Genomic DNA, 14394 nt, shown 5'->3' with positions numbered 1-14394 from the left:
CTAGAAGTTGCTTTTGCTCATTCGACAGTCCACCAGACTCCCTTTGAATCCTTCATCTAGTTAAACAAGCTTGAAGTTTTCAAAAGGGAGTGGCAGGGAGAAAGGCACCATTTAGTAAACTCCAAATTAATAGCTGTAAGAGATTTAAGGAAAACAGAGCGCGCTGAAAATTGGCGGTAACTTTGTAAGCAATATCCTGCGGAGTACGCTTGGTAACTTCGGCTCATGTCTCATCTGTGATTCTCCATATTAACTTCCAAACACATTTTGATCTGTCTAGGTCAGACTGAAGTATAATGTGTTTGTGGTGAATACACAAAATGTTCTGTTTAACCTCCTTTAATAGCCACTCAAGGGAAATACCATTACATTGGACAGTCTCTGATTACCAGACCTCAGTTTGATAGAGTTTTGTCTGGATTCTGACATGAAGATAAACAGAGTTAATGATACCGGCTTCCTCCTTTCCATTTTTAGTGTGTGTACACAGATCACCACCACCTCTGAACCTCATGTTAATAAGATCCTTTGAATTCAGTAGCAGGTACTGTTGAGCCAACAGTCAACAATTAATGGCTTTTCCTTAATATTCATCAGTGCACTGTGGCTCAAAATCTAAAGTCAACAGTTTGCCAGGTTCTCTGCGTTAGGAGTTTTTACCTCCCATTGATCTCCCAGTAGTCAGGTAGGTGCTGGCTAGACTGCCATCCCAGCCAGTGAATTTCCATTGCTTGGAAGGAAGCTGCCATAGCTGGGAAAAATGTGGGGACAAAAGGGAGCAGGCTGAGGTTAATATTCTTCCTGCCAACCCAAAGTCAGATGCTCTTTATGGCCCCAGTGCTGCAGGTTGCTAAGGATTTCCTTCGAGATCCTTTTTACTCTCAACCTACGTGAAGGATTTTGAAAGCAGTCTACATCCTGCCTAATGAGACTTTGTTCTGGCAGCAGTGATCAAGGCGTTTAACAGCCAAATTCTCTCAAATATTTTGGGAATTAAAGGCTAGCTTCAGCAAACTCAGCCCTTACCTCAGAAAAAGAAACAAAAAATATTTTCACTGAAAACTCACCCAAAGCTCAGGTGTATTTCATTTTCCTTTTTACTTGCTTGCTTCTCACAGTTTTTCCATTAGTCAGGAAGCTGCATCCCCTGCCAGAGTCCCATGATGTCTTGGCACAAGCTCACCTCACTACTTGTTTGTAGCAGAGCAGGCTGTTTCTCCTGTCCCTCAAAAAATATTTTATTTGCTGTAAAGATTAATAAATCACAGCAATTCCATTTGCAATGTAAAGATTTTCTTCTAAAAGAAACCTTAGCCAATTTTTTTTTTAAATCTTGAGAAACAGAAACCAAATTATATCAGTGAAATTTATTTTATTATATTTTCATAGATAACAGAGCTGTCTACCCTTGAGGGGCCTTTGTATATTTCTGTGTAGACCATTATTCTCCTGAAATGTGATTTCCTTGTTTTCCTAGGTTATATCCATCTTTTTTCAGGTCTTAACACATGGAAATGTTTTATTCTTAAAGAAAAGCGCAAGGCAAAGACTTTGGGTTTAGTGCTACGTTCTCCTATGTCATGTCAGATCTGTAGAGATGATGTATGAGTGGACTTCGAATCAGTCATCTGTCATCTAATTTTTCCCCCTTATACATACTGACCACTTAGAGCTTCAGTGAAAATGACAGATACATTGCCGGATGTAATGGGCTGCATGGAATGCAATTGCAGACCTAATGTAGGAGAAAAGCCACGCTTGTCAATTATTCTGAGACACCGCTCAGAAAGCTTCAGGCGGGGTGACAAAATCACGCTATTTTCTCTTTCTTCAAACAATTTTGTATCTTGCATTTGACTGTACCTACTGAAAATGTGGTGACTAGGAATCACAGCTATTTTTCCACAAGTCAGTCAGCACATTTTTCCAATGGGAAAATGATGATGCACTAATAATGTTATGCCTGCAACACCCACATACACATAGATTATTCTTCACCGCTGACACGCAGCTTTTTCTACCTAAAAATCTGGTTGATGTCTAGGAAGAGGCTCTACGCTGTATTCAGTAGAATTTGGGGCCATTTTGTTTCTCTTTTGAAAGGAATGGAACAAATAAAACCAAACAGTTTCTTCCTCAAGGGCCCCTCACTAATCTCATCCTCTTTGCAGGCAGAAGACCCAGAGTTCATTTCATCCAAAATCCGTCCCTCTCCTGTTTCAAATATTTATATAAAATTGCCCTATTCCGAAAGTCATTCACATTAAATTGCGCTATCAATTTGTCTTTGTATCACAAAATGATGTTTTGTATTATACCTGCTGCAATTATATATTGAAATTTATTTGAGAAAAATAGAAGTATGTTTGATATAACACATTGACTGTACATTACTGTGCATATGAAGACTAAATTAAGTGAGCAACAATGTACACTTTCCAACATAAGAAGTGTATAAAAATAAGCAAGAATGCACGCTCTTATGTGAATGATGAAGTCTTCAATTTTAGACATCAGCAGAAAAATACATCGTGAACTTCCTAAGTCTCAATTTTTCTGGTTTGTCCCTCTATTCTTCACTTGATGTAGTACTGAAGGTTTTGTCCAATATCTTTTTCCTATAAATATGCCCCCCTACTCAGCACTATTCTTCTAAGAAATAGTGTTCATGGTTACAGTTATACTAATAAATAAAAGGGGGACAAGGACCAGTGCCTGATCTTGAGGCCAAAGTATCACAGCCTAATTCATTTCTATACTGCTGAGCGCTACCTTCTCTGGAGCTGTTTCATTCTGCCAAGAGCAAGTTGGAGCAGTCCAAGAAAAAGCCAATGAGTTAACAGTTAATCAGTGCAGACAGTCAGGGCTTATTGCTTGAGTTCACGCCTTGTCTTTCATTTCCTCAGAAGACGCAAACCCTCTGTCTTCCACTCTTGATGGGTGCACATCAATATCGAGACAGAGAATTATAGAGATGCCACATGTACCCCTTCTACCTTTGTACTGCTGACCAAGGACATACAGACTCAGCCACATCACAGTACCTGTCCCTGCATAAAATGGAGCACCTCTGTTCCTAGGCCATTAACTTTTCTTGTTTGTGTGCCGATTGTGGATGATTCTTTTAGCACAGTTCACATTAACCAGGTAGTGGTTAAGTATTACGTTAAGATCCTCCAATTCATCCTGAGGCTGGAATCTTTCTCTGTTCCTTGATATTTCTCTGCAGTCTATATTCAGCACTGGCTGTCTAGAAAGTCTGACCACAAATCTCTAGGCTTCATAGGCTGCTTACCTTGTGTGGCTGTCATGTGCCTGAATGACAGCCACATGAGGTCCTTACTTTGCCTCAGGGCAAGTCCCATTCCTGACAGCTGCAATATCTGGAAATGCTTTTCAAAAAGGAGCAATGGTCTAGAAAGTCAGACCCCAAAGCCTTCCTGCTAGAGGAAGCTACATGCTCTGAGTCAGACCCAAGTTTCCCTTCTCCAAAAAAAGGCCGGGACTGAAGATCATCAAAACCAGTTTCCATAGCTTCATCATGTAACACCTGCAGCCATTCTGATGGAGTACCTTCTGCAAACCAAACCACACAGAGTGCAAAACCAATCAGTCTGGACTGCCTGAGATGCCTCCCAAGACATCAGCACATTCAGCATGTTTTAAGAGTAGGCTTTGCAATCTGGGTCTACCCAGACTTCAGTGGTATTCCCTGAAGGTTGCCTCTGGTAGAAGTCAGGCTGCAATAGATTTACCTTGGGTTTCTGCAGATAATGTCTGAGACATGTTATCTTCATTACTGAAATATCTTTGTTATTTGCCAGTGACACCTCTTCAGTATTTGCACATTATAGTGCCAAACTCAGTGCTAAGCAACAGCTTGATTATTTCTCAGGTAAAAGTTTCATATTCTGTATATTGTTTTCCATGGCTCAGTTCATATCCAAGACTTAGTCATAGCATACATTTACCTTATTCTCATTCTCCCTGAGGTAATTCAGGGAGTCATATTCAGAGAGTCGTAACACAGAAATGCTCATTTCAATCTTGGCCAAAACAAACATGTTTTGGGGCCTTCACAATCTTCCCATAAGGCTGTCGGTACCATTAGCTTTGATTCCTGCTTCAAGTCAAAGAGTAAATCCTACATCTGTTCCATTTTAGCGATATAAATGTTTACTAGTTGACATCTGCAGAGATTGCTCATTCACAAGAAGCGGAGGAAAACTCAAAAAACAGCAGAAAAGATGTTATAACATCCATTTTTCTTCAAAATTGAGAAAATTCCTAATCTGGTGGCATCAGCATAATTGTGTCTTCGTTGCTACTCAAACCACAACATACTAGACTATTTTCTGCATTTTAAACAGTCTGGTAGTATACAGATATGTTTGGCTTCTGTAAGTGTCATTTGGCTGCCACGCCAAGTTTTTTCCACTTTCATAAAGGCTATCCCATAACTGAGTCTCACCTTAGTAAGTCTTAAATCTACTTTTATCCGAGCTGATGTATGTGCCATTTTAACCTATAGATATATGTTCCTCTTCGGCAATTACTTCAGCTAAAAGGATGAATGAGCTCCATGACATAGCAGACTGCCTGTGCATTATTTATAAGGAGGAAATCTTAATAAAACTACATCCAAGGTTCTTCTCAAAATAGCCCCCGAGTTTCATGTTAACAAAACCTCTTCATTTATCTGCGTTCTTTCCAGAGCTCTGTGCAGGAAAAATATAATGGCATTTCAGGAAAAAATCAATGCCATTCTATCTGAATATGAAAGAGTCAATGGAGCAGAGTCATATAGAGACACTCGATAGGAAAACACTGAGCACTAGCACATGTCTAAATAACAGTATGACTCAAGGCTTCATAGAGAACAAACTGCTGGGATTCAAAACTTTGAGATCTCCTGGGAAAAGGACTCTTTTTTTACACTATCTACGTCCTAGTCCTGAAGTAGATGCCTCCATTTAGTCAGCTCGATAGATGTAATTCTTCACTGGCTCTGTTGACTTGATCTCATGGCTTCGTTCATATCCCTGACCACAGAGGTCTAGTGCTCTTTGTGACACTCCAGGGTATCCCATTTGAGCTTTAGCTGCAGTTCAGTGGGGAATGGTCTTGTGTTAAGATAGTCTTAACAGATGTCTCAGACATCCCAGGACACCACAAACTATTATAGATGCTGATGTGAGAGCAACTGAAGGGAGCTTTTGATCTCCACTGTCTAAAATGGAAGCTTAGATGTTTAGCTTAAATATAGATACCTACATATATACCCCTAAATTTAGGTTTCTTAATTTCAAATGGAATCCCTTCTCTAAATTCGGATGCAGTGGACTGCACCAATTATATATAAAATGCAATTTTTTAAAGAGAGTGGATTTATGCTGCCAATTCCCAGCATCTGTAATGAAACACCTGAATATTCTTCCAGAAATTACTCAATATCTCTGAGTAGCATTGTGAAGAAAGTATGTCATGTGGTTCTTCTTAGGGAGTATTTGTTAATTTCAGGTATCAGCTTTACATTCTCTGTTCTGGCACTGAATACTTGGATGCAAATTAGAAAATGTCTCTTTTACACCCAAAGTTTAGTAACTGAATGTTGTATCCTTTGTGCGTTTCTGCGAAGCCATTTAAAAAGTAAATTATTTCTTCTTCTGTGATGTAAAAATTGCTATCTAATTTCCATCTCTATTGTTGTCTGGCTTTATGTAAATTTGTTCACATAAAACTACTTGCTACAACTATTCGTATGAAGCTAAATGCCACAAAGTCTGTGTTGTGTTTTTTTCAGTATGTCATAAGACAAAATGAAATATAAATTATGTAGACTTGCAGTTACTCCACATGGTCATACAAGTAGCCTAACAGTCACGCACTGTGAAATTTAAGAAGATTCAGTGCCCTCACTCTCCTTTCCTCTGAGAGTCAAGTTGCATGTTTTGGATAATTGTCACTTGTCTTTGTAAGCAAATATCTGATTGCTTAATTGACTACATGGGATTTCATAGATATCTAAATAAACAGTTATGTTTTCTGTACATAACTTATCTTCAGTTGGAAGAAATATGAATAAACTTTTGTAAGTATAACTGATGCCCTCAACATATGTATTTGCCCCTTTAGAATGTACAGTATCATACACAATCATCTATAAATCCTGAACATTAATCTTAGTTGAATTTTCTTCAAAGATTCTTTCCTGATGAAAAATTTAGAATTTAAAAGCTAAAATCATCTTTCCTGGTCAATTAAATGAATTTATTGTCCAATAGTCCTCATGACTAGAGAGGCTAGAAACTTTTAAAAAAATCTTACAGATATTCTCAAACCAGATCAAGCAGTATTCCGCTCATAAATTAAAAATCCCAGTGGCTGTACAACAGCTGACTTGCTGGACTTTGAGCCAAAACAGACCTGATGATTGGACATAAATTTAGTATGAATCAGTTTCTTTCAGCAAATTTTGAATCATTTGGGGCCTCTAAATTAACATCAGAAAACCTAACTAAGAGCCAATTTTAATGTATCCTGAAAGCAACAAAAGTCATGCCATCCATGGCTACTTCAGGACAGAACCACTCAGAGCAGAAAATCTAAAGTCAAAAAATGAAATATGACTCTTTTTGATCACTGGCTCACAGCATAGCTTGTGAGCTTGCTATCTTATTTGCCACACAAAAAGGAGTAATCTGGTCCTACAAACAAAACACAGCACCTGCATAGGAGTTTTCACCTCCACAAAGCACATTAAGACAGATATTTTGTGTCTGGCCTTAGGGTTTTGTAAAATATATCTTACAAGAAATTCTGAATTTTTTTTTTCTTCTGAATGGAGACAAAATGTTGAAACAGCCAAAATACAATGGTCACAAAAAAGAAGGATGATTGCAGAACTGAAAAAGTTGGTATGAAGGCAAAAGCTGGGATCCTTGGGAGAGCACTTGAAAAATTTAACTCTGAATATTCTACCTCCTTTCAGCCAAGCAACTTCTGGGAGGGTTCCTCTGGGATATATATATACACTTGATATCCAGTAGTCAAAAGTGTCCTCTGTGTCCTTTAGTATCCACCAGATATATGCTACTGAAACCTTTTTCCAAATGGAAGTACATGAAAAATTTCATAACCCTGAACATGATTTTTTATACCTAGAAAACAAACACACTAGCAGAAAATAATTCTCACTATTGCCCACTCAATATGCCTCACCCCTCTTCTAGGGAGAGATTAGTAGGGAATAAGAAAGTTATCCAGTTAAAAGACTATTTCATCATTGACCTTTTCTCTCAGACTACAAACAAAATTACAAGGTGGGAAGAGCTGTGGGTAGGGATTATGAATGAGCTGTGATGCTGGGTAAATACCACATTTTAAAAAAAAAACTAAAACTATTATCAACTAAGTCCTGCCACAAAGGACTTCCTTTTGCTCATTTCTCTTCCTGGAAAGACAGCAATTAAAATGCTTTCAGATGTTAACTTCTTACAATAATCACCTTCCTAAATTAAGGGGGTTTTAAGGTCCCTATATGTTTTTATACCTTCACTGAGTGATTAATAATGCTTAATTATTAACCTGAGTTTTAATGCAGGGCAAGTGCTCAATTCACTATTATCAAAATGTCAGTCAAAGCTGTTTTCAAATATATGAAAGAGAGAGTAAAGAGGCTATAAAATACCAGCTTCCATTTTTTTATGATTTTAATATAACCTACAACATCTTTTTCAGGTTTTCCAAGGATGTGGCCAACCTAAACCAGCACCTGCCCTGAGATCTTCCCGTTCTGTCCCTGAAAACTTCAATACCCGGTTTAGACCATATAACCCAGAGGAGCGACCTACAACTGCTGCTGGCACAAGTTTGGATAGGCTGGTAAGGCAAAACATATTCCATTTTCGAATTAATAGAAATGGCTTTGTAATATAGTAGAAGAGTGGTAATCTCCTGACAATTTTTTTTTAATAATTTCATAATCACTCTATATAGTTTCTGTGCCAGCTTTTCCAGCATTCAGTAAATCTTTTTTTCTCCATTGGAAACGGTACAGAATTGCATTGTAGGAGAACAATATGACTTAGTTTTTATGTATTAGAAATGTTAGAGGAGAATAAGCTCTTTCCTGAAGGCCAAAAACCAGATGATCCATGGCAGGTACTTTGCAGTATAAATTCTCTTTGAAAATTGATCTACAGCAATATTTTATGATTTTTTTTATTTTATTAAAAATGTTTTTACGTATTAAGGCAATTTTAGCAGCTAGTTCTTTAACATACACACTTGCAAAGGCACGTTGATTTGTTCTACTTCTTTACTTAATTATAAAATTACCACTGCTTTATTTCCATCCATCTCAAAAATTGACTATAATCAGCTAAAACTTCAGTGATCACTAATCTTGCTTTATTTATTCAATCATTTTGAAAACAAGACTTTAACATAAGATTATTTTCTTTACTACCAATCATTGGATTCACATTTCAGACTTTGATGTTCCTGCTATTTATACATCTATAGATTTATAGCAGGCTAATTATTATAGCTGTTAATACTGCCTCAGCAATCATCTCGAGGTAAAGCCAATGAGCAAAATTAAAGAGTTGTAAAGCATCTGAATCAAAACAGACTGTATCGCATACCCTCCGAGCTTATTGCTGAACGCTTGCACAGCATTGGCCTGTCTTGCCAAAGAGAGCCGTGCTCAGCGCCGTAGCAGGAGCGAGGGGCGAGGAGCGCCCAGCTGCAAACAGCCACCCTTAGTTGGGGGTATGAGGTTTTGGCGAGCTGCACTCCCGCTGGGTGCCAGGCATGTGCTGGCTGCACTAGGGCACCAAAATGTCTTGCTATGGTTCTGATCACGAGCCTAAAACATCTAGAGGTTTCTCCGATATGCAGCTTAAATCGCTGAGCAGGAACGCAACCATACTAATTCAGATAAGGACCTGGGTATCTTCTTGACACCACCATTATGCAAATTCCTTTGACGATCACAGTAGTCTTCCACAATGCGAGTCTTTCCAATCGCCTCTGTCTGTGCTGTATTCTATCTACTGTATTCTGTCAATCTTCATGGCAATTCAACTGGAAAATGACATGGCATTTCTAGTCAAGACGTGGGATTACCCTGCAGCTAAAAGCAATGTTTGTTAGTTCTCTGCTCTTCTGGAAATAGCGTAGCCTGGTTACCCTAAAAGGAGAAGCAGAAAAGAAGATGTTTACCTCCATTGTAGACTTGGGTCTTTCTACCGCAGCTTGTTCATAACCCAGTGTAGCATCTCAGGATAAAAATCTGGCTGGCAATACTCAATCCGTATTTGATGGGATCTTAATTTTACCCTTTCACTTTAGATGCAGAGAACCAGCCCTTGTGTTTTGTTCAGTGCAGAGGCCTGGATCTTAATCTAGAATTGGCCAAGGTGAAGTGAAAGGTCACCAAAGACTGTAGGTTTCAGTCATGCTCCGTCAGAACTAAAGGCTGCAAACAGAGGAGGTGGGAGGAAGAGCATAAAAAGGAAGGCTGGTAGCACAGTTCAGCTTGGAGTACTCTCATGTTGTAAGAACAGTTCAAGCATTTTTGCAATGAAAAAGACAGGTTTAAGAAACATTCCATATTGACATAAAGAGAATACTTCTAAACACATTAATATCCTTTTTTAACTACAAGCTTCCAAATTCTGAGCAGCATCCTGAATAAAGCAGAGACATCACATGCTGCCAGCCTTTAAAGGCTGTAACTAATGAAAAGTGCCAATGCAGATAATCCTTTATAAATCCTAATAACTTGTAGACTTTCAAAGGCGAACTTGACTCCGTATGACTTAACTAGGTTTGTTCGTGCATTATTTCAGAAAAAACAAAGATCTTAGCATTGCTGCTATTACTTTAAAAAGTGTTCAAGCCAAATACCTATTTGTTTTTCTTGCTGGTGATATTTAAAATAACTATTTATGGTCTGTTAGTGATGAGTGTTGGTATGAAATCCATCTCCAAATGGCAGTGATGCATGTGTTATCTCCTTTCGGGCTGACACCAACAATCCCTCACGTTAGCCTCAGGATGGCCACTGACCTCAGCTGGAGAGAGGAAAGGCTGTTTATGTGGATGAGAGCAGAAGGCCTTGTTTCAGAGCTGTAATCCCTTAGCAGCACTTGGGAAAGGTCACTGCCTGCATCTCACACCAACTTGGGTAATTTTATCCGGAAGGAGATGAATGCGGCACCCCTGCCTCACAGGAGCGCCATTCAACCTGCCTACATTAGATCCTTAGGGTTTAATGTGCTGAATCATTCCCTGAATCATGTATCTCTCTTCATTAACTATAGACAGAGCCTGGAGGACCAGCTTCATTTAGATCCTTCTAACCCTTGCATTGCTAACAGGACGTAAGGAGAATCCCACTCACAGCAGTTTTCCAGTCTGCACACTGATCATTTTCTATCGCTTGCTTAATACAAACGTACAGCAATTAGCATTTTGATAGTAGTGCCAAACAGTTAAAGCCCCTTTTGATTATTATAGATAGAAGAAACAAATCTTTCCTTGTGAGTCAGCTGACTGTTCAGTGTTACATTAATGCTTTTAGAAGTCTGTTCTGGAGTTTGTATTCATAAAACAGTCAGACCACTTAACTTTAAATTGTCATCGCAAAGTCCAAACATGCAGCTATGTAAACCTCAAAAGAAGTGACAAACAATTCTGCTTTCATCTGTCTTTGACAGCATGTCCCCAGAAGAGACCGAGTTTAGAAAATATTTCCTCTGCATCTCAATCTTATACAAACATGTAGCGTATCTGAACCAATTTTTTTTTACTCCTGCTCATATCCCCATTTAGAAGCTTAATTCAGTTAGGCATATTTTATCAGGTGTGTTGCACAAAGGAGCCCTCATAAGAAGCCTTCACTGACATCACCGGGTACTGAACTCATCTGAGAAAGTGCTCCTTCATTCTTGCCTGAACTTGTGTGATTAATCCAACTATTCCATTCCAAGAGGAGGGAAAGTGGTTTTGCTGTGATATTGTCATAGCTGTAACCAGTAAGGTTTAATAAATAAGAAACAGATCAAAATAAATTGTGAGAAAAGTGAAAAAAAAATCAAATATCCCCCCAAAGCAGTGGTATCACTGGTTTAAAATGCATCACATGTATTTAGGAAGTTATGTAGAGCTTGAGAGAGTTGTCTAAGCATGGGTGTAAAGCACCATCTAAGACATCCTGGAGTATCTGAAACATGGGACCAGCAGATATGGCACAGGACTAGAGGACACCAATATACTTCTGAAGCAGCAGTGGGGAGCTGGGTAGAATACGCTGCAGCACCTCAAGCAATTCAAGATACCTATGCTCAGGCGATTCAATCCCATCTTCACAGCACAGGGCCTAAAAGTCAGGCTCTTTCTGAAGTCAATGGAGAGAGACACACATCTTGGGAGAGTGATTCACCCCATCTGTCACAGACACCTCTCACAGACTGGGAAGTGAAAGGCTCAACTGAGATGATATCCACATGTAGATATGCAACACTGAGATGCCTCAGAGTGTCTAAGACATCTAATTGAGCTGGCAGACAGGACAGTAATTTGGGATGCTTATGCCCTCCCGGACTGGCCGGGTAGAACACCCTAGAGGATGCCTACTGTGTGGCATCCAAGTGGGAGAACAGAACTGAGCCCCAGCTGTTCTCTGCACGTCCCTCTGGGTGGAATTCAGCTACAGAAACGTAGTCACCTAATGCTGTTTGAGATGCCTGTGGTCTTCAAGATGTCCAAATGTGAAAGGAAAGTTACAGGAGACCTGGCTGGAGGTAAGACGGAATACCTCAGAACTACTAAGTTCACTTGCTATGCCAATATTTAGGTAACTGGATTCCACCCTATTTCTTTACTGACTGTAACAGAAGCAAAAACAAGGACTTCTCTGATTCAATATAGAGATCCATAGTCTAGATACCTATAACCAGCTATCTAGATTTGAAGTCTAGATGACTGCGGTTTTTACTGTTAACAGAGAGAAATAAAGGTTTTCATTCAGTTGTCTAAACATAGGTTTAGGCAACTGAATTGAGATCAAATATTTATAAAGCACGATTCATCTCATCCCAAAGAATACGTTTAAACAGCTCAGAGAAATCATTCCATATCCCTCTACTACAAAGTGCCAAAAAGTGACAACCTTAGTCTAAGCATCTAGCAATTACACCTGAAGTTCAGTAAGATAAATACTGTCAGAAATTAAATGATTTTAACCACTGAGCTCAGCTGCTTCTGTAGAGCGTGATCTAAAATTTCTCATTTAAAATCAACTGCTTGTAAAGACTCGTTATCTTCTCTGTGGTTGCCTGTTTGGTATAACCTGTGGTTTATTTTGTTTTGTTTTGTTTTGTTTTTCTGTTCCCTGAATCTGTTTCCCTCTTGCTTCCCAGAGGACTATCTGGAGGACAATGCAACATGGTGTAAGCTTTGGTATTCTTATTCTTCACCTTCATTCCCATTTGTCTTTGTACAATGCTGGGCAAAACACTTCTTAAGTTTCATCTTCACCATCTTTACTTTGTGTGTGTCTTATAGGCTAAAATGCTAGCAGTTCTTTCTGTAATTTTGCATTCTGGCTGTTTTAATTCTGCCCAGTGCCCCGAGCTCCTGGTTCCTCCCAGTATTTTTCTCCCTCTTCAAGGGTGATGCTTCACCCCCAGAAAGGAGCGCATGTATTCGCTCTGTGAGCTAAAAGCTGGCGTGAGCGTCCCCACGGTCTCAGAGGCCACATACGCGTGTGCCGCAATGCAGACGCCGCGGTGGCGTTCAGCTCCGAGTCCTGTGCCTTGGGACAGCACCGGAGCAATGGGAACAAGGTCCCAGGCCTTCCTGGGCTCTCGCCCTAGAACTGTCCCTGTCTTGCTGTCCGATCTTGGGCTAAACCGCTGAGCTTCTCTGTGGGAGCTTGGTAAAGCGGATTCCCTTATGGTTTCCAGCTTTGTAAGTTTTTGTGAATGTTAGAGGTTTCCGACAGGCAGCCTTCTCGGCAGGGTTCAGCACGGCCCAGGGGGAAGGAAGGAAGGAACAGAGCACCACGCAGATATGCATCATCTCACTTGTGAAATACCTCAAAGCATTTAGCTTGGACTATTATATCCTGCTTCTTAGCAGGACTAATTAGTCTACAGAGAGCACCATGCTGATATAGCCATACTACCTCCTGCGTTTGAGCTGCCTCAAGTACCTCTGTATCCACCGCACCACCGTACGGCACAGTGCTGCCTTAATTCTGCTGGAATTTCTCCCGAGAACATACTGCAGCCTGACCTGGCTGGACGTGTATAAAATAATTCCACATTTTCTCTTCAGGAGGACATGGAAGCTTTCCTGATTTTCCACAAGGGAGCTGATGCACTATTAACCATATAATACATAATGCACATGCATACTATGGAGATAGGCAACAAAGAAATTGGCCGTGGCATTTTGCAAGTGATTTACATTCAAGCACAGTATAATGGCTGCATAGATAAGTGGATGAGCACGCACCCAGTCTGAAAAAGAAAACCTTTCATGCTCTTTACCCTGGGGAGGGGGATATATTGTGCCACACTTTGTAGGAGAATGTTCTTTTATTTTCCTTCCTGCCTTCCTTAAAATAAAAGTAAATAAAGTCTCAATTTCCATGAGCAAAAGACCCTGAAACATTTTTTTTAGGAATAAAGCGGGATGTATTTTAAGTGTCCATTTGGTCCTATTTTTTAATTTTTTCTATTCCATTGTGTAATGATTTTTGTTACAATAAAAAAATGCAATAGTAACCTAACAAATCTGTTGTGAACAATTCCTTCCCAGTGCTCCTAAACTATATGAAGTAGAAAATACGATTAAAAAAAAAAAAAGAATCTGCTTTGCATTTTAGCTATAAAAGACTAAAATTAACAGGACAGTATGCTATGAAGACATTGATCTGAATTGCCCAGGGAATCCGCTGGGGCACTCCTGAAAGTGGAGTTTATGTTTCAGTTTTGTTAGGATCCATTTAGTCCAGAGTCTAGAAATGTTAAATATACGCAGTGGTAGCACAATTTTCCTGAGATAGGATGTTTATTCTCAACACTCTACTTCTCAAGAGTCCCTAGAATAAAATCCAGTAGGTATAAATCTTAGAGGGTTTAAAATACTGAGATTAATTTTTCAGGCACCTTCTGCACACAGAGGCCATAGGGAAAGATACAAACAATGAGCCTGTAAAAGACTTCATAGCTCGGGAGGTTTTGGTGACACTCTTAAGGGTGAAGATGACAGGCTCATGCGAGTGTTTTAGAAGCCCACTGACTTCCCGTAGGCTACTCCCCCCGCAACCCTTAGATGCTGTGCTGTTGGATATCCCATTTCACCCTGTGTGACGTT

The 14394-nt window shown here is 39.6% G+C and overlaps 1 protein-coding gene across 1 annotated transcript in view; it reads left to right on the top strand.

Moving 5' to 3' along the window:
- GPC6 (glypican 6) overlaps positions 1 to 14394 on the top strand; it is a 535318-nt gene that overhangs the window by 464835 nt on the left and 56089 nt on the right. The window contains exon 6 of the mRNA XM_052785623.1: positions 7741 to 7884. Coding sequence (XP_052641583.1) covers positions 7741 to 7884 — 144 coding nt within the window. The remainder of the gene's footprint in view (positions 1 to 7740; positions 7885 to 14394) is intronic.

The sequence above is a fragment of the Harpia harpyja genome, chromosome 4 (genome assembly GCF_026419915.1).
Source record: "Harpia harpyja isolate bHarHar1 chromosome 4, bHarHar1 primary haplotype, whole genome shotgun sequence".
Classification (NCBI taxonomy): Eukaryota; Metazoa; Chordata; class Aves; order Accipitriformes; family Accipitridae; genus Harpia; species Harpia harpyja.
The sequence above is the reverse complement of the archived record's forward strand: the minus strand, read 5'-3'. Positions and strand labels throughout refer to the sequence as shown.